Source organism: Dipodomys merriami, unplaced genomic scaffold, assembly GCF_024711535.1.
Source record: "Dipodomys merriami isolate MVZ:Mamm:240054 unplaced genomic scaffold, mDipMer1.0.p SCAF_19, whole genome shotgun sequence".
Lineage (NCBI taxonomy): Eukaryota > Metazoa > Chordata > Mammalia > Rodentia > Heteromyidae > Dipodomys > Dipodomys merriami.
This window is the reverse complement of record NW_027203270.1, coordinates 24,793,314-24,813,368: the sequence shown is the minus strand read 5'-3', so window position 1 is coordinate 24,813,368 and position 20,055 is coordinate 24,793,314. Positions and strand designations below refer to the sequence as shown.

General features: G+C 49.8%; 1 protein-coding gene across 2 annotated transcripts in view; it reads right to left on the bottom strand.

Moving 5' to 3' along the window:
* Positions 1 to 6,267: 6,267 nt before the first annotated feature.
* Positions 6,268 to 20,055, bottom strand: part of Dbf4b (DBF4B-CDC7 kinase regulatory subunit) — a 33,759-nt gene continuing 19,971 nt past the window's right edge. For both annotated transcript variants that reach the window (XM_070026804.1, XM_070026803.1), the window contains exons 8-13: positions 17,489 to 17,525; positions 15,298 to 15,343; positions 12,732 to 12,848; positions 9,563 to 9,671; positions 9,289 to 9,413; positions 6,268 to 8,182 (exon numbers count right to left, since the gene is read on the bottom strand). In XM_070026804.1, coding sequence (XP_069882905.1) covers positions 7,339 to 8,182; positions 9,289 to 9,413; positions 9,563 to 9,671; positions 12,732 to 12,848; positions 15,298 to 15,343; positions 17,489 to 17,525 — 1,278 coding nt within the window. In that variant the 3' untranslated portion in view covers positions 6,268 to 7,338. The remainder of the gene's footprint in view (positions 8,183 to 9,288; positions 9,414 to 9,562; positions 9,672 to 12,731; positions 12,849 to 15,297; positions 15,344 to 17,488; positions 17,526 to 20,055) is intronic.

The window sequence follows — 20,055 nt, the reverse complement described above, 5'->3', positions numbered from 1 at the left end:
AGGAGGGCTTCAAGGGACTGCCTGTCACCTCACCCACCAGAGACTGGCCTTCCCCGCCCCCTCTGGGATCCTGAGTATCCCAAACCTTCCTCCCAAACACAATCCAGGTCATTTACATACAGTTAGCATGCCTCATTTCTGCTCCCTTGGCTTGTCCCAGCCTTTAAGGAGACACTTGGGGGATCCACCTCCTCTCTGGTTTTACTAAGCCTTCCAACCCACCTCCCCAAATGTACCCCCAAGCCCAACTGTCCCAGTTACTTCCTTAACTCAGTTCCTAGTCTTCTGGGCAAGATGGATTCCCACACTGGGGACTGTGATCTTTGACTTCTGCTGAGTTCCCAGGAGCCAGTACCTGAGACGTGTGTGTGTGTGTGTGTGTGTGTGTGTGTGTGTCTGTCTGTCTGTCTGTAGGCTGATGCTGAAGCCCCCTTGACTAGAGTATTTTTATATTAACACTGGGAGACAGGGAACCCCTTCCTGGTCCTCTTCTCTTCCCTGGGACCTCTGCTGGGGATGAGAGTTGCCTCTGGCTTGTGACAGTCTTACTCCTCCCTATCCCCCCCCCCCCCAGCTCTATTTTAGGCCCAGGAGAGGTGAGAAGGCGATTTCCCAGGAGGCACTGACATCAATGCTGGGAAGGAGGTGACCCCCCCCCCAACCACCTGCCATTCCAGCCCCAGATGCTCAGCAAGGCTGAGCAAATTCTTCCTTCACTCTGTAGATACCTTGAAAAATCTCCAGGATGTAGGTATGGGTGAGGAGGCTCCCAGGACTGAAGGCATGGTATGCCTTTGTCCCTGTAAAGTCAGTAGAGCCTAGTGGGAGGGAGGCAGGGTGCAGAGGGCCAGATAGATGGGCTCCCATTTTACAGGTGGGAACTAGCTTCTCAGTCTCACAGCTGTTTAATAAGAGGTTGGGCTCCCAACTATCAGGGGCCCATTCTCCCCGGCTGCCCCTACCTCCTCCCCCTCCCTGCACCAGAGTGACTGCTTCAGCTGGCTTCTCACTGCTTCATTTGTCACCCCTAGGGGGACTGGTCTGCCTACCATGCCTCCCCATGCCTCAGGCACACGGGTGAGCCCTGAGCAGATGTGCCTCCAGAGGCTGGGCAAGGCTTGCTTCACAGTGGAGAGCCCCGGAGTCCCTACATGAACACACTGAGCTTGAATGGGACTTTCAAGTCTATGATGGAAGCATACTCCTGTTCTACCACATAAGGTACTGACCTGCTTCCCCTTGGGTAGACTGTCCTAGTCTCCGGCTTTTCCCCTTGTGGCACTCCAGCCATTTGCAGTTGGGGCCCCAAAAGGCTGTCTCCAACAGCCTTTTCTCCCTAGGCCCCTCATTTTGCAAGCACCCAGCTGGACATCTTGACTCTTCCTTGACACACCCCCTTCCCAGCCCCAGAGGTTCCACCTCCCTCTCTCTGGTACTGGTTCAGCTCCATACAAGGTATCTGGCCAAGCAGGAGGCTGCTCCTCTCCCATGTTCCCTGCTAAGGTCAGGAACTGTCTATTAGTGGGGGAATTGATTACTGGAAGCCAGCCTGTAATCCTAACTACTCAGGAGGCTGAGATCTGAGGATCACAGGCAGCCTGGAAGGAAGGTCCATGAGACTCTTATCTCAACCACCAGAAAATCAGAAGTGATACTGTGGCTCAAGTGGTAGAGTGCTTGCCTTGAGCTGAAGAGCTGAGGGTCAGCGCCCAGGCCCAGAATTCAAGTCCCACAACCGACAAGAATAGGCAGCCAGGTGCAGGTGGCTCATGCCTGTAAACCTAGCTACTCAGGAGGCTGAGGTCTGAGGATCATGGTTTGAAGCCAGCCTGGGCAGGAAAGTCTGTGAAACTCTTTATGTCCAATTAACCCCCAAAAAGCTAGAAGTGGAACTGTGGCTCAAGTGGTAGAGCCTAGCCTTGAGCAAAAAAGCTCAAGGACAGTCACCAAGCCCTGAGAATAAACCCCAAGATGGGGGTGGGGGGATAGGGAAATCTCCCTCATTAGACTGGCCCCAAAGGCTGTTTTTCCTGGATTAGGGCAGAGACTGTGATTGCCCCTTAGAATGCTCCCTGCCAGGTCCCCACTCCAACTCCATGGTGGTGGCTGGCTTTAGTCTGTCACTTCAGGTTCATGGCCAATATTTTTGCTGCCATCTTCCTCCAAGGGTCTGGTCCCACCAGGAGGCCTGAGCTCTTTTCCCAGCAATTTTCCCACCAATTTTTCAAATTTCCCTGCAAAAGGGCCAAGGTGATGGGCCCAACCTTATCTCAGAAACTGCAGGTAAAAGAGGGGTATTGCTCGGCGCCGGGGGCTCACGCCTGTAATCCTAGCTACTCAGGAGGCTGAGATCTGAGGATCGAGGTTCAAAGCCAGCCCAGGCAGGAAAGTCTGTGAGACTCTTATCTCCAATAAACTACTAGAAAACCAGAAGTGGTGCTGTGGCTCAAGTGGTAGAGCCTTGAACTGAAAAGTGCAGGGACAGCGCCCAAGCCCAGAGTTTAAGCCCCACTACCGACCAAAAAAAAAAAAAAAAAAAAGAGCGGTATTGGCTGTTGGACAGTGTGATTCCTGCTAATGGAACTATCTAGTCTTGGTGCTCTGCAGCACAGACCAGGCCTGCCAATGAAGAAAGATGTACAAGTCCTGACTGGGGTCCCAATCCCAAATTCCTCACTTACAGGGTGTGGGACTTTAAGCAAGCCCTCAGCCTCTCCAAGCCTGCCTCTCATCCCATGTTGCTGGGGAGGACTGGGTACCTGAGCCTTGTGTACTTGGAGCAATGCACGATGAAGAAGAACCCTTTGCGGCCTGGGAGCCTTGGTACCGGATCTATACCCAGTGATGCAGAGACGCTTGGTGATGTGGGGAGGGGTGGGGGAAGGGGAAGTGTCATAGCACTTGGACAGGAGGCTCATCCGGCTTTGAGGTGAAGGCCCAGGTCAAAGGACTGTCTGTCCTCATTGGAGCACCTACCTCCCAGTCCCTCCCGCAACCCCACAGCTCTCAATCCTGTCCAGGGAGGATCTGGATGCACATGGGATACCAGGTTCCCAGGAGCACAGGCCCAAGGGCCTTGAGGGACATGGATGTTAAGCACCCCTAGGCTCTGCTGCCCTGCTCTCGTGGAGCATGGAGAGCCCTTAGGATGAGGTGTTGGTCACAGAAGGACATTGCAAGGTGGAAGATCCATAGAAATAAAAACTCCGTTTAAGTGTCTAGGAGAGCAAACAGCTGTAGGGGGTAGGCAATGTTTATTGAGATGTGCCAAACTCTGTGCCAAGTATAGCACATAACTCCTGTTACTTCCTAGCAGGGCAGAATCACTTATTACCTACACCTTTCCAACTCAGAAAACTAAGCTTCAGGAATTTAAGAGCTCAGAGTTAGGTACCAGAAAATGGAGTTGAACTGAAGAGGAGGTGGGTGGGTGGCAGGCTGGACGTCCAGGAGGCAAAGGGAGTGAGACTTCAAACTGGCTGACAGGCAGGAGTTGGAGAATGGGGGAGAAATACAAGGACTATGGTCTCTCTCTCTCTCTCTTTGGTCAGTTGTGGGGCTTGAACTGTTCGCCTGGGCGCTGTCCCTCAGCTCTTCAGCACAAGGCAGCACTCTACCACTTGAGCCACAGCGGCACTTCCGGTTTTCTCGTGGTTTATTGGAGATGAGTCTCACAGACTTTCCTGCCTGGGCTGGCTTTGAACCATGATCCTCAGATCTAAGCCTTCTGAGTAGCTAGGATTACAGCCATCAGTGCCCAGCTATGGTCTCTTTTTTTTTTTTTTTTTTTTGGTCTGTTGTGGGGCCTGAACTCTGGGCCTGGGCGCTGTCTCTCAGCTCTTCAGCTCAAGGCAGCACTCTACCACTTGAGCCACAGCGCCACTTCCAGCCTTTTCTGCTTATATGGTGCTGAGGAATCAAACCCAGGGCCTCATGTATGCAAGGCGAGCACTCTACCACTAAGCCACCTTCCCAGCCCCTACTGGTCTCCTTTTGAGGATTCCTTCAGACTGCCTGTGTGACAGCAGGACAGGACAGGACAGTAAAGAATGATATTATTTGATGGAGGGCATGGTGATTTACGTGTGTGTGTGTGTGTGTGTGTGTGTGTGTGTGTTTGATGGAGGGCATGGTGATTTACCAGTGTGTGTGTGTGATGGGGGGTGGTTTTGAAATCATCTCCTCCACACTCTTCAGTTCTAAGTTGTGGAGCAAGAGAGGGATGGACCCAGGTCACTGTATGATTATGGAAGTGGCCAGCCCTGCCCTGGGCTCTGACCCTGAACTTTTATGCTCAAGGCTTGTGCTCTACCACTTGAGTCACAGCTCTACTTCTGGCTCTTTCAGTGTTTAATTGGGGATAAGAGCCTCATGAAAGCCAGGTGCTGGTGGCTCACACCTGTAATCCTAGCTACTTAGGAGGCTGAGATCTGAGGACCACACAGTTGGAAGCCAGCATGGACAGAAAAGTCCCTGTGAGACTCTTACATCCAATTCACCACTCAAAAACCAGAAGTGATTGGTAGAGAGCAAGGGAAGAGGTAACATTGTCCAAAAAAAGAAATGTACTCTTTAATTGACTTATGTAACTATAACTCCTGTTTATCACCTTTATAATATTTAAAAAAACCAAAAAACCACAAGGGCTGGGAAGGTGGTTCAGTGATAGAGTACTTGCCTTGCATGCACGAGGCAGAAAAAGCCAGAAGTGGTGCTATGGTTCAAGTGGTAGAGTGCTAGCCTTAAGCTGAAGAACTGAGGGACAGTGCCCAGGGCCAGAGTTCAGGTCCCACGACCAACAAGACAAGACAAAACAAAACAAAATCTGGAAGTAGAGCTGTGGCTCAAAGTGGCAGAGCACTAGCCTTGAGCAAAAGACCTCAGGGACAGTGCCCAGGCCCTGAGTTTAAGCTCCATGACTGAACAAAAACAAAAACAAAAACAACCAAGTGTCTCATGAACTTTCCTGCCTAGGCTGGCTTGGAACCGTGATCCTCAGATCTTGGCCTCCTGAGCAGCTAGGATTACAGGTGTGAGCCACTAGCCCCTGGTAGATTAGAGTTAGGAGAGCTCCAGGTCACATCTGCAGAAGTGAAAGCACTGGTGTGGGGAGGGTAAAACAAGGATCCTGTTGTATAGATAGATGAGTGGGTAGTGGGCAGGAAGGGGGAAGACATGGGAATACTGGGGCTAGGATTTCAAGGAGAAAAATCTGACTTGGTCCTGTTGAAGTATCTGATGACCTTGGAATACACAGGCCTGGTGGCATGTTGCAAAAGGGGAAAGGGAAGGTATGGAGGCAGTAGGCAGAGGCTGCGTGAGAAGTAGCCAGAGAAGAAGATGCACCTTCTTCAAGCTGCTGAATCAACTCCGGTATCTTCCAGGGTGGAAGAATATCAAGCTTTTTGGCAAGGGTGAGGTTCAGAGTCTGAGAAGGAAATTGACAAGGGTGACTAGAGGCCCAAGCCTGGCAGTCCTTCCCAGGACATTGCTCCTTTGAAAGAAAACCAAAGAGCAACATGAAGGGGGCTCGATAGCCAAATGGTACAGTGCCTATTGAGCAAGGGGAAGTGGACTTGAAGTCTCAGCAGTGCTCAGGTCAGTGAGTCACTGAGGGGCCCAACTCATGTCAGGTAGCACTCCTTCATCCTGGTCAGGTGTCAGGTGTTTGAGGGTTCCCCACTAATGTAAATCTACAGTGTACAAACTGGAATAGACAAATGACTATAGCAGCAGATGTCAAAGGTCACAATCTTTGAGATGGGCCAGCTGTGCAGTGGGGGATGGGCCTTGTGTGGAGAGATGGGCAGGAGAAGCTGGTTTCGGGGGCTCGAGTGTGCCGCATGTGAAGGTGCCAGTGAGGTCTGAGGAAGGGCAAGAGGAAACTTCCAGGAAACAAGTTTGGTTACACATCACAAAAGGAAAGGAGGTTTTCAACAGAGTCTCAAAGCAAGCCCTCGCTCATGGGTGGAGCCTGACTGGGAAACTGGGCAGGGCCTGGAGCAGAAGTGCCTGTTAGGCGGCGAGTTCTTGGCATGGATGACCAGCATGCCCTCTGTAGGCGACTAGTCACCAGGCAGATAGGATTGGCAAGATGAGGCAGGGCAGATTCCCTCACTCCCCATGGCCTGGGGCCAGCCTACAGGAGGGTGGTGACATTGGCAAGGCCCTCACCCCTGCCTTGGGTCACAGAAGGGGAGATTGGGGACCAAAACATTGCACTCCTGGCCCACCTCTTTTCTGCTTATTATTAACAAATTTATTTACATTTCCTAAATCAAGATTAATTGTGAAATTTAACAGGAATGGCATAAAAAGGCCAAAAGGGGGCTCTAAGGAGGCTCGTGTACACAGATGCTCTATTTCCAAACTAGCAACTCAGGTCCTCACCCGAAACTAGGCCCCCCTCCTTCCTCTGAAAGGAGACAGAATAGCACCAGGCTTCCGGCAGCTTCAACATTTAAAGAGACAAACACACAACAAAGGCAGAGAAGGGTGAGAAGAACCACAGTACCAATTATGATTTAAAAAAAAAAAACAAAGTGGCCAAAGAATCGATAGCAAACCCATTTCTGCTTCCAGATTAATGGCTTGGCAGTCAGAAATGGGGGGGAGGTCCTTGGGGAAGGAGGGAGGGAAGAGGGTGATGTAGAAGTTGGCAGGTGAGACACTAACCCTGGAACAGCAGAGCCCCAGGTGGGCTGCTGAGAGGGTCTCTGGAGGGGACTCAGGCCACATCCTGGCTCAGGGGGAAAGGTCAGTGCTGGGCCCCAGCTAAGTGTATGGGGGAGGGAGCATGGTAAGTGCTGCAGCTGAGCCCCTCCTCTGCTTCATATGTTCCTGAGGATCTGTGTGAGCGTGGGGGGCTGGGGGAGGGGACACACAGGCATTTCAGAAAACAGGAGAGACCACATGCTTGTGGGAAAGGAGGCTGGGGTGGGGGTGGGGAACAACTAACCCTAGGTACTGCCAAGAGGCAAGTGCCTGGGGGCACAGGGCAGGAAGCTAGACCACTCCTGCTTCTTTGTGGTCCCTCCCTATGCCAACTCTGCCTCTTCCCTGGCGTGGGCAGCTGGCTCTGGTTGGGAAAGCCCACTGCAGAATGATGTCTGGTTGCCTGGTTAGATCTGTTTGGAGGCAGGGAGAGGAGAGGGCAGCCTCCAGCTCAGACTCTTGGTCCTGTCCAAAGACCTGTTGGGCAGAAAACCTAGCCCCATGGGTCCTACAGAGCCCAGCTACTTACTTGTACCTCAAAGGCTGGGCTCCTTCTGCTTCCCTGAGTAGCCCTGGCCAGGAAGTAAACTGAGTCTATCTATAGCTCTGAGGGCGCCTAGGGAGTCACAGGACCAGCTCTCTGCTAGCACTGGGTGGGGGCTCAGACTGCAGGACAGGGAGACAGGCCATTTGGAGAGTCTGGGGGACCCAGAGCCATTGGGAGCAGCGGGTTCCTGCTGGCAGAGGGTGGGGGAGTGAGTGAGATGGGCTCTCTGAAGGCTCATCTGCTATAGAGAGCAGGTAGGCTGGTGGCTGGCTTGGGGCTGTGGGGAAGCTGGGGAGCGGGTCTGTCTGCTGGGGCGCAGGGCCAGGAGCAGGAGCTGCACACTCAGAACCCTCAGACTCTGGGGGCCATTCTCCTCTAGGCCAGATGGGCTGTGGAGCCCAGAGCGCTACCTGTCTATCCGAGGGATGCCAAGGGAACAAGAAGTCTGAGAGAGAAAAAGAGAGAATATCCCTGTCATCAGTGGTCATGGCACCGCAGGGGTAGAGGGCTCTTGGGATAAAAAATGAGGCATGTCGCCAGGAGGCCCCTGATCTCTTCTTGGCACTGCCACTTGGGAACTGAATCTTCCGCTTATGACCACCAAGTGTCTGATCTGTGCCAGAGGAGAAGGCACTGGGTAATAGGGATTGGGGATTGTGTTCCTGGGAGGTTACAAACACACCAACTGACCCTACCAGCTCCTGGCAGCTTGCTACTGATCTGGGTACGTGGCCAGTCCCTGTGGGTTCAGCTGGTTCCTTTGAACTATCCACTGTCCTATCCTGCTCTGCAGTCCATGGGGTTTGTCCCCCATCTTCCTTCCTCATCCTGGGAGATGCTGTCCTGGGCTGGCAGGGCCGGCTTAGGGGTGGAGTCTCAGAACAGAGTATGTCACGATTAGAAGCAGGAGAACCTGATTGCCTGTGGGGAGAAAAATACTCAGTGAGCTGCAGCCAGAGCAGACAGAGTTCCCTGGTTGGGACTGAGGACAGGCAGAGCAGCCAGTGAGATGCTACCCCTATGGGTCTTAGCATGGTGAGGAGTGATGACTGCTCTGGGCCTTACGTTGAAGAAGTGGCCACAACTGTGTGCACCTCTCTTAGCTCTGTGGCCAGTGTCAGGTCAGGGTTGGCTAGAAGAACTGGACAGAGACTATCCCGTTTAGTAACTTCAAGGAGGTTACAGAAAGCACAGAGCCTGGGCTGGGAAGGTGGCTCAGTGGTAGAGCACTTGCCTTGCATGCCTGAGGCCCTGGGTTCGATTCCTCAGCACTACATAAGCAAAAAGAAAAAAGCCGGAAGTGGCACTGTGGCTCAAGTGGTAGAGCGCTAGCCTTGAGCTGAAGAGCTGAGGGACAGCGCCCAGGCTCAGAGCTCAGGCCCCACGACCGGAACCAAAAAAAAAACAAAAACAAAAAACAAAACAAAAAGAAAGCACAGAGCCTGGCTCTCCAAGATCTGCAGAGGTAGAAATCTAGGTAGCAAGGGACACCATGGACCTCAGTAGGCGCCCTTGCTGAATAATAGGGGTAACAGGGTGCAGAGGACCCTGAAATCCCCACCAAGCCCCTGCTAGCCTTTCTTTCTTTCTTTTTGTTGGTTGTGGGGCCTGAACTCTGGGCCTGGATGCTGTCCCTCAGCTCTTCAGCTCAAGGCTAGCACTCTACCACTGGAGCCACAGCACCACTTCTGGCTTTTTCTGCTTATGTGGTGTTGAGGAATGGAACCCAGGGCCTCATGCATGCAAGGCAAGCACTCTATCACTGTGCCACCTTCCCAGCTCCCATGCTAGCCTTTCTGAGGCTAACTTCTGGTAAAGGAGAAAAAAGGACCTAGGAACTAGGAATTAGCTGGCCACAACTGTTCATTCTGCATGTCAATGATCACCGCTAAAACAAAGTGGACAGAGGATGATGGGAAGAAAGAGAAAAATGCTACAGGGTGGTTGCTGCTGCTGATGACCTGAGGGTTTCTTCCCACTTGGGACAGGGTAACAGAAGGTAGTGTGTCTGCAGCTGTGGTGCTCACCTGGGGAGGCTGGCTTGGGAGGAGATGTCTACAAAGCTCTGGCTGAGCTGGGCGATGATCTGATCGATTTCTGCATATGGATGAGCTTCTAGAGCAAAGTTCTGGTGCTGGGCACTCTGAAGATGCTACCCAGGACAAGAGGAGGCATGGAACATTAGACAAGGCTTGGGTGAGATACAAGCAGAGCTCCCAAACTGGTCTTAGGTAAGACTCGTCCTTGACTGCCCAGGCTCTCTCTAGTCTGGGGAGGTGCTGTCTAACGGGGCTTGCTTACCACATGGAGATCTGCAAAGGTTTCCTTGCAGCATTCACAGTACCCCTTCTTCCTCCTGGGCAAGGTGTGCACAGCTGATCGCAGGCTTGGCTCTGGGTCCCTGAGTTCTCTGGAGAGAAGAGTGGAAGTGCTGGTCATGACTGTGGATCTCAGGGGAGAGGCTGCTGCTTAGGGTCTGGTGCTCAGAGTAGGAAGATGACCAAGGAGCCAGGCAGGCCTACCCTACACTTGGTACCATGCATCCAAGGGTGGTAGAAGAGGCAGGGAAGAGGTGGTCACCACATCCTCCCTGTGTCCTCCTTGCCCCTACATTTCAAACCACAGGTGAGGGCAAATGGCAATGGCTACAGAAGACTCCTGTGTAGATATTCACCTGTGTGCCTAGACACAGCCATGTTCACCTGACCTGTAAGATGGAAGGCAAAGTGCTTGACAGCAGGGAGGGGACTGTTCTGCCATCAGTTTCAGGCTGGCTTGTCCTTCTCACAGCTGCCATCTCTCAAAGTCTTCTCACTGGAATTTCAGCCATGTGTATAAGATGGCCTGAGGGACATTGCGCTCTTTGGCATCCTAGCAAACTCATGTCTAGACCCTGGATCCTATTCTTTTTGTGCAGATCCTGGATCCTATCCCTGAGCTTTCTGCTCAAGGGTGGCACTCTACCACTTGAGCCACAGCTCCCCTTCTGGCTTCTTGATGGTTAATTGGAGAATAGAGTCTTACGGACTTTCCTTCCTGGGCTGGCTTCAAATCTTGACTCTCAGATCTCAGCCTCCTGGTTTCAAAACATTCCCCTTTTAAGAGCTTTCTAATTTCTCAGTTCAATAAAAATCCCCAAAACAGAAAAGCTGTATGTTTAAACTGTGTTAGACTAAAAAGCATGCAGCTAGTAATAAAGGGCTTAGGCCCCAAATACCAGAGCTCCTTATGCATCACTAAGTGATCAATAGTTGTGCAAAGGATACAAAGAAGGTTAACATAAAAAGAAATTATCTCCAGCTGGGCACTGGTGGCTCATGCCTATAATCTTAGCTATTCAGGAGGCTGAGATCTGAGGATCATAATTCAAAGTTAGCTAGGGCAGCAAAGTCCATGAGACTCTCATCTTCAGAAAACTTTGAGTGGCACTGTGGCTAGAGTGCTAGCCTTGAGTGAAAAAGCTCAGACAGCATCCAGGCCTTGAGCTCAAGCCCTATGACCAAAACAACAACAACAAACAAACAAACAAACAAAAAAACCCCAAACAAACAAACAAACAAATAATAAATTATCTCCAATTAACCACCAAAAAGCTGCAAGTGGAGCTATGGCTTCAGAGGTAGAATGCTAGCCTTAAGCAAAAAAGCTCAGTACCCAGATTCTGAGTTCAAGCCCAAGATTGAACTCTTCCCCACCCCCCCAAAAAAAACAAAACAAAAACATACCAATACAGTTCTCAATCTCAGATTGGTGGATGCTGAAAAATCTGACAGTACACAGTACTAGGTGGGGAGAGGGCTAGCAGTGCAGGGATCATTGCTCTCACTTCTCTGAAAATCAGCAAATTTGGTCAGACTGATGAAAATGAGAAATGCAGGCACCCCCTAAACCCAAGTATTTCTTTCTTTCTTTTTTTTTTTTTTGGTTCTGGTTGTGGGGCCTGAACTCTAGGCCTGGGCGCTGTCCCTCAGCTCTTCAGCTCAAGGCTAGTGCTCTACCACTTGAGCCACAGCGCCACTTCCGGCTTTTTTTACTTTTTGCTTATGTGGTGCTAAGGAATCGAACCCAGAGCCTCGGGCATGCAAGGCAAGCGCTCTACCACTGAGCCACCTTCCCAGCCCTAAACCCAAGCATTTCTATCTGTAGGAATTTATCCCACAAATGGACTCAAATAACTACAAATTTACTCTGAACAGCTAATCTATGCATTGATCAATAACAAACTGGTTAAATAAAGTAGAGTAAATCATATGAAGACATACTGCACAGCCAAAAGAAAAAAGAAAGGAACAAGAATGCTTTTTAGTTATAATAGTCAATTAATTTAAAATATATTAAGTGGGAAAGGCATGATCCAGCAAAGAAGACAGGTCTAGATGTGCATGCATACAATATCTCAGGGCCAACAACCGGAGGCTGGATATAGGATACAGAATTTTCACTTTCAGTCCTTCACAATTCTTGATTTTTTTTGTGTGTGTGTGACAGTATAGGGGGCGTGGGCCCTGTCCCTGAGCTTCTTTTGCTCAAAGAGAGTGTTCTACCACTTGAGCTACAGCTCTACTTCCAGCTTTTTTTGGGAAGTTTACTAAAGAATCTCATAGGGCTGGGATGTAGCTCTGTTGCAAAGCAAGTGCAACATCCTGGGTTCGATCCCCAGTACCAAATAAGACAAAAAATATATATATATATATATATATGTAGGGCTGGGAAGGTGGCTCAGTGGTAGAGGGAGGAAGGAAGGAAGGAAGGAAGGAAGGAAGGAAGGAAGGAAGGAAGGAAGGAAGGAAGGAAGGAGAGAGAAAGGAAGGAGGGAAAAAGAAAAAGGAAGAGAGGGAGGGAGGGAGGAAAGGAGAGAGGTAAGGAAGAAGGAGGGAGGGAGGGAAAGAAGGAGGGAGGAAAGGAAAGAAGGAGGCAGACTGGCAGAGCTGAATTCCTTTTCTATTTTGGTTAAAAGGTTAAAAAATTCTCAAACATTCTTTCTCTTTACTAAATACTCTTTACAACTGGGGGGAAAAAATTCTCAATCAACACACCTACAAGTTACCATGACCATATAATGCAGTGAGTTCCTTCAGCCTCCTGCCCCTTAGTTATTCCTCAGCCTCTACTGTGAAGTGAATCTGGGAGCTTGTAAGAATGTAGCAATTAGGGATCCACCAATGCTGATTCTGCAGGTGTAGGCTAGAGCCTAGAGATGTGTTTTGGGGGAATGGTGGGAACCTGAATTAAGGAGCTCCAGGGCACTCTGATGATGGTGGTCTTAGCTCCGAGCCCTTTGGACACTTCCAATTCTCCAAATAAAATGGATGAATATTCCTAGTGTCTCTCTTCTCTGGGCTAAGCTTCAAAAAAGATTTTGCCAAAGGAGCAAACAGATGGCCAATCCCAAATTTGACCAGCAGGTCCCTGAAGGGGAGGGCTTTGGCCTGTAACCAGTTCTTGGTCCTCAGGAATTAGAAAGGCTTACCTGGAATGCTGCAAGCTGCTGGGGGTTGTCAGAGCCTCAAAAGGACTTGCAGCTTTGGGTCCCAGAAAAGAAATTTCAGGAAAGGATTTAAACTGACGGTGGAAGGGACGAAACTTCCTGAAACAAAGAAAACTTGGATTTTGACTACAGTGGGCAAGGGAGAAGCTGGGAAGGAACTAGCCCAACTCTAGCATCCCAACCTTGACATAAGATCTCAAGCAGCCTTTCTATGTTAAACTAATACTATTAACTATGTTCTCCCTGTCTACTTTTCAAATAGATTTACATGTACTACCAAATCTGAATCCTATAAGTGCCCACTGGGCAAGTGGCTGGGCCACTGGTGGCTGGCTTCCTGACCTACTTCTTGCAATTTGTCTTGAGCTTACAACAACTTTCAAGTGTCTAGATAAACAGAAACTTAGTGGAAGACTATTTAAACCATAATACTGCACGTTTCTTATTCTGTGAAGGGAAGCATTTCTGTACTAGGCTCATCCCTGGTACTATTTGAAGAGAACCCTTCCCTCCCTCCCTATGGACAGGAGTGTTCTCAATAAAGAGGAGAGGCACAGTGAAAGAATCTGGATGGCCAGCCTTGTCTTGAGTAGTTCTGGCAATATGCCTGAAGTTTCAAATATACAAGAGACTTGTGTATCAGAGCCTGCTATGTGTGTAGTCAACAAACCTTGTTGACTGAGGTCACTGCCAGGCTTGGCGCACCTGGTGATTGTGATGCCTATGGTCTGGGGATAGAGTAGAGGCCGTGGATCTCTGGCAGCAGGGTGAGCCCTGTGGCACCAGGAACTTGCAGTCTTAAGGGGAGAAGGATGTTCGTCACTCACTCCAGCATCCTTCTTCCTCTTTCATGTTTTGCTTCTGCTTAGGATTGAAACTTTTTTTTTTTGCGGGGGGGGGGGGGGGAGGGGGAATTGGGGTGGGAGTGGTGTTGGTCATGGGGCCTGAAATCTGGGCCTGGGCATTGTCCCTCAGCTCTTCAGCTCAGGAACTTGCACTCTTAAGGGGAGAAGGATGTTTGTCACTCACTCCAGCATCCCTCTTCCTCTTTCATGTTTTGCTTCTGCTTAGGACTGAAACTTTTTTTTTTTTTGGGGGGGGGGGCAGGGATTGGGGTGGGAGTGGTGTTGGTTATAGGGCCTGAAATCTGGGCCTGGGCATTGTCCCTCAGCTCTTCAGCTCAAGGCTAGTGCTCTACCACTTGAGCCACAGCACCACTTCTGGATTTTTCTGCTTATGTGGTGCTGAGGAATTGAGCCCAGGGGCTCATGCATACAAGGCAAGCACTCTACCATTGAGCCACCTTCCCAGCCCCAGGATTGAAACTTGTTGTTGGTCAGGCTAAGGGACTTGGAAGAGCACCTGTTTCAGAACAGCTGAAGAAAATGTGACAAAAAAAACTCAGCTCCTGGGGCTGGGAAGGTGGCTCAGTGGTAGAGTGCTTGCCTTGCATGCATGAGGCCCTGGGTTCGATTCCTCAGCACCACATAAACAGAAAAAGCCAGAAGTGGCATTGTGGCTCTAGTGGTAGAGCACTAGCCTTGAGCTGAAGAGGTAAGGGACAGTGCCCAGGCTGAGTTCAGGCCCATGACCCAAAAAAAAAAACAAAAAACAAAAAAACTCAGCTCCTTTGGATTTCCTCTCTGGCCTATTAGATGCCAGGAGCATGTATGCAGCGTGCCCTGACAGGTGACATTTACTATGCCTGCTATATGCAGGGAAGACATGGAGGCATTATAGTCTATCAGCTGTGGTTTATCTAGTTGTGAAGGAACTAGGGATGAAGAGCTTGTGCTCCATCCCATTGGAAAGGAATAGAATACCTCATCTTCCAGTTCTTTCCACTAACTTTGAACCAAGATAGCCAACTTTGTACTGTCCACAGGCACTGAGAAGGGAAGTAAGGCCCCCTGAGAGGCTGGACAGGCTGCAGGCTCCAGGGCTGGGCTTTCAGGTGCCCTGCCTGAGGAGGAAGGACAGAAAGCTCTGGTTCCAGTCACCTCTGCTGGCACACATGAATATATTTCCTTTAACTTTTGTGTTTTGAAACCACTATATATTAACATGGACTCGTGATGCAGTAGTTACTACAGAATCAGTGATAGCCAAGATAGCTGCTAAGACTCATCAGGTTAACACTATTGTCTGGCCCTCAGGCTCTGGGTAAGAAGAGGGCATAATGGTGAACAGGGAATAAAGTGGAGGGAATACTTGGCAGGCTCCTAGCCTTGGACTGCAGGTAGCTAGCAAGATGGTGGGCAACAGCCCTTTTTGGAGGGACAGCACAAGCTTCTGAGAGTCACAAATCAAAGTAATTCGCACAGAGGATCATTAATCTCTGACATCTCTAAGAAGACTATCAACCGCATGATGCCACCCTGAGTCTGTCCCTGATCTGCATAAGCCTTCTCTCTGACAGCAGGAGAAAGCAGCTCTTAGGAAGACAAAGATACAGGGATTCATGTCCTGCTAACAACTTGGGTTCCCTGAGTACCTTCCTCCATGTGTAGGCCTGGCAGGGTGAATGGAGATGCGAAGTCCCACTTACCTGCTCACATCTTCGATTTTGAGGAATGGTGACTTCAGTCTGGCCACTGCAAGGGGAAGAATGCACATATTAGCAATCTGACCCAGTGCAGGCCCACACCACACATGGAGCAAGTGCTCCGAGAGGCGAGGCTCCACCAAAGCCCAGGAACCTATGCCTTTTCATTTGGCAGGGTATCAGCATTCCGACCTCTTCAGCTGGAACCCCAGAAAAGAGTCACACCTCCTGGGAAGAAAGCCCACAGACATGTCTTCCATCCTCAGGACACAAGAGCCCTGTGTGTGGGTTCTGGAGACTGTCAACCACCTACAGATGCTACCACCATTCCAAATTTGGCTAGCGGAGAAACCTAGGTTCTGCTGGTCTGGTTAAAAGCAGGTTGAGGTTCCCAAGTCCCAGGTCTTCCTATACCTTAGCTCTGGTGCCTCAGAATCCTGAAGGAGACAAGAACATTCCCTGGGCAGAATTCTCCCAAAGACTCTAGGATTTGGAGCCACAGTAGAGAGGAAGGATAGGTAGAGTGTTTAGTGCTGGGTGTCGGTGGCTCATACCTATAATCTTAATTACTCTAGAGGCTGAGATCTGATGATTAGTTTGAAGCCAGCCTGGGTAGCAAAGCTATGAGATCCTTATCTCTAGCTAACCAGCCCAAAAAAGACAGAAGTGGAATGTCGCTCAAGTAGTAGAGTGACAGCCTGGAGTGAAAAATTCAGGCAAAGCTGGGTGCTGGTGGCTCACCCCTGTAATTGTAGCTACTCAGGAGGTTGAGATCTGAAGATCCTGGTTCAAAGCCAGCCGGGGCAGGAAAAGTCTGTGAGATTCTTTTTTTTTTTTGGGGGGGGGTCTGGTCATGGGACCTGAACTCGGGGCCTGGGTGCTGTCCCTCAGCTCTTCAGCTCAAAGCTAGCGCTCTACCACTTGAGCCACAGTGCCACTTCCGGCTTTTTTCTTTTTGCTTATGTGGTGCTGAGGAATCGAACCCAGGGCCTCAGGCATGCAAGACAAGCGCTCCACTACTGAGCCACCTCCCCAGCCCAAGTCTGTGAGACTCTTATCTCCAAAAAAACCACTCAGAAAACTGGAATTGGTACTGTGGCTCAAGTGGTAGAGTGCTAGCCTTGAGCTGAAGAGCTGAGGGACAGCGCCCAGGCCTAGAGTTCAAGCCCCACAACCGACAAAAAAAGAAAAAAGAAAAATTCAGGTAAGAGTTCAAAGCCCAATACCAAAGAGTGTTTTGTGATCTCAGTAGCAGGATAGAAAAATATCACAGGAGAAATCTGGTTGCTGAAAAAAACTAAGGCAAAGGGGTGCTGAGGAGACAAATTTGGACTCAATTAATCAAGATACTCATCCCCTACCATCTAGTTATTTGCATAGTTTACAGATTTCCCTCAAGCTAAGACCTCTTCTATCATTTCACTGTGACCAGTTGTCAAGGCACAACAGGCAGGCTGGGAGCTGGGCAGAACCAAAGAGACTGCTACCTCACCCCCAACCCCGCAGGAGGCCATCAGTAGCACCCGAGCAAAATGCAGCCTCGTCTCCTCAGCCTCAGCTCCTGTTAATTACCTTTTGGGGACAATTTTTTGTCTTTCTAATTAACTAAGACAGTGATTAAAATCTATTCCCCTACAGACTTCCCCAAATTTCAAGCCTGTGGTGGTGCCAAGAAACTTTTCTTAGATCCTGCTTGGGCAGGAATAAATGCCACTTAAAGAGCAGCTCTGGGAGAAACATCCAGGGGGAAGAAACTCTCCTGCTGTCCAAAAGGAACTGGGAGACAGAGTCCATCAATCTGCCAGTTTGTCAGTTTCAGGGAGTTTGGCATTTCTGAAAACGGTAGGCAGCTGTCAAACTGCCCACCCCAAACTGCTACTGAATCAGAAGGAAAAGGACCGTGAACTTCAACTGATGCCCAGGAACAACCAGAGGACACAGAAGCCAAAAGCACCTGCATGGCATCCTGGCTCTTGAGGAGAAGCCCAACCTGGCAGCTCTGTGCTGGTACTTAGATGGACTTCTCTCACCCCAGAGATCTGAGACACAAGCCTTGGAAACATGAGGGGGCAACACAAGCTGGACTTGCTTCCTGCCACAGAAAAGCGAGCAGATGCTACCTCAGAGGGAGTCATGGGGAAGTGTTTATAGAGGGAGGGATTGCAATTAGATGAAGAAAAGCTTCCACGCTGACCTTTCCGTGCTCTTGACTCCACTCCTGGACGTGTTCCCTAAATGGAAAAGGAAAATAGGTTAAGGATGTGAGAGAGCCACAGGGGTCGAGGAATTGGGCCTGGGAGGCCCAGTTGCTCTGATTCTGTCCCACTTTGCTTCCTGCTGTTGGAAGGTCTGCCAAAACTAGACTCTCAGAGCTGGGCACTGGTGGCTCATTTATAATTCTAGCTACCCAGGAAGCTAAGATCTGAGGATCATGGTTCATAGCCAGCACAGGCAGATCAATCTGTGAAATTCCAAGTAACCAAAAAAAAGCCAGAACTGAAGGAGTGGCTCAAGTGGTAGAGCACTATAAAAAAGCTAAGGGACAATGCCCAGGCTAAGTTTAAGCCCAGTACCAGCACAAAAACAAAAATTAGACTCTCAGGCTATGAGCTGGAGCAAATCTGAGCAGAGGCTTCCTCCTCTTGCCCAGGACCATGATCAAAGGAGAGCCTCTCGGTGAATCTTGATGGAAATTGACTTTGGAAAGATGCAGGATGAGGGCTGGGAAGGTGGCTCAGTGGTAGAGCGCTTGCCTTGCATGCTCAAGGCCCTGGGTTCGATTCCTCAGCACCACATAAGCAAAAAGAAAAAAGCCGGAAGTGGAGCTGTGGCTCAAGTGGTAGAGCACTAGCCTTGAGCTGAAGAGCTGAGGGACAGCGCTCAGGCCCAGAGTTCAGGCCCCACAACCGGACCCCAAAAAAAAAAAAAAAGAAAGATGCAGGATGAAGCAAAGAACAAGAGTCACTCTGGCTCAGGCGTAAAGTGGAGCTGTGCCACCTGTAAGGTGAGGAGCATCCATTTATCTGACAGGCTAAAATCGAAGCACCTGAAAGACCCAAAACTAAAGGTGATCACTAGGTAGCAGCTTTTTTTCTTTTTTCGTGCTGTCCCTGAGCTTCTTTTGCGCAAGGCTGGTGCTCTACCACTTGAGCCACAGAGCTGCTTCTGGCTCTGAGTAGTTTGTTGGAAATTAAGAGTCTCATGAACTTTTCTGCCTGGGCTGGCTTCAAAGTGTGATTCTCAGATCTCAGCCTCCAGAGTAGCTTGGATTATATGCATGAGCCACCACCTCCCAGCTATGGTGGCAGCTTTTATCTTCTAGGCACTGTGGACTTTCCAGGTCACCTATAGGATGAGGGTAAGGAAAATGGCTATTTGCTTCCCAGTGCTCATGTCATGTACCCTAGCACTATGGGTCCAAACCAATATTTAAGATAAGGTCAAGGGCTGGAAATGTGACTTAGTGGCAGAGTGCTTGCTTTGCATGCATGAAGCCCAGGTTCAATTCCTCAGTACCATATATGCAGAAAAAGCTGGAAGTGGCACTATGGATCAAGTGGTAGAATGTTAGCCTTGAGCAAAAGCAGCTCAGGGACAGTGCCCAGGCCCAGAGTTCAAGCCCCAGGACTGACCAAAAAAAAAAAAGGATAGGGTCAAATAAAGCTGTTATTAAAAACTAAACAGATCAAAATAAAAGGCAGCCCAAGACCTGGGGTGGGGCAGGATGGGAAAGCTGACAATCTACAACTGCCTATACATCTGGGCCCAAGGTGGCTCCAGATTCTCCTCCAGCTGCACCTCTAGGGCAGACAAGCCAGAGTAGATAAATTCCAGAAGACCCAAATATCTACTACATGGGTTACTAAGGGAAAGCAAAGTACAAATGCTGTGTATTCACACAGAGGGTTATTTTTGTTTACAGTGCTAGGATGGAACCTAGGGTCTCTTGTGTGCCAGACAAGAACTTTTCCTGAGCTAAACCCTCAGTCCAAAATGGGAGGAATTTTGTTTTTTGGTTGGTCGTGGGGCCTGAACTCTGGGCCTGGGCACTGTCCCTCAGTTCTTCAGCACAAGGCTAGTGCTCTACCACTTGAGCCATAGCACCACTGCCGGCTTTTTCTGCTTATATGGTGCTGAGGAATCAAACCCAGGGCCTCATGCATGCAAGGCAAGCACTCTACCACTGAGCCACCTTCCCAGCCCCAATGGGAGGATTTTTGATGTTTGCCTGTTATGTGTGTGGAGCTCTAGAAGGGTACATAGGAATGTGTTCACACTGTTTATGCTGGGAATGGAGGCTGGAGGACCTAAGTTGGAAGGACATTCTTCATTTTAAGAATTCTTCATGGGCTGGGAAGGTGGCTCAGTGGTAGAGCACTTGCCTCATATACATGAGGTCCTGGGTTCGATTCCTCAGCACCACATAAGCAAAAAGAAAAAAAAAAGCCGGAAGTTGCACCGAGGCTCAAGTGGTAGAGTGCTAGCCTTGAGCTAAAGAGCTGAGGGACAGCACCCAGGCCCAGAGTTCAGGCCCCACAACCAGACCCCCTGCCTCCCCCCCCAAAAAAAGAATTCTTCATTGTAAACCAACTCCCCTAGTGCAAAGACTGGGGATATGGAGAGGGGGCTTTTAGACTCTGAGCATGCCAACCACTTTGGACACACTTTGTTCCTCCTGTTAGTCCTATTCCTGGATGTAGAGCCAGGCGGATATGCAGGTTCACTCCTTTCTCATGTTTAGGCTTGGGTGCAGATACTGTG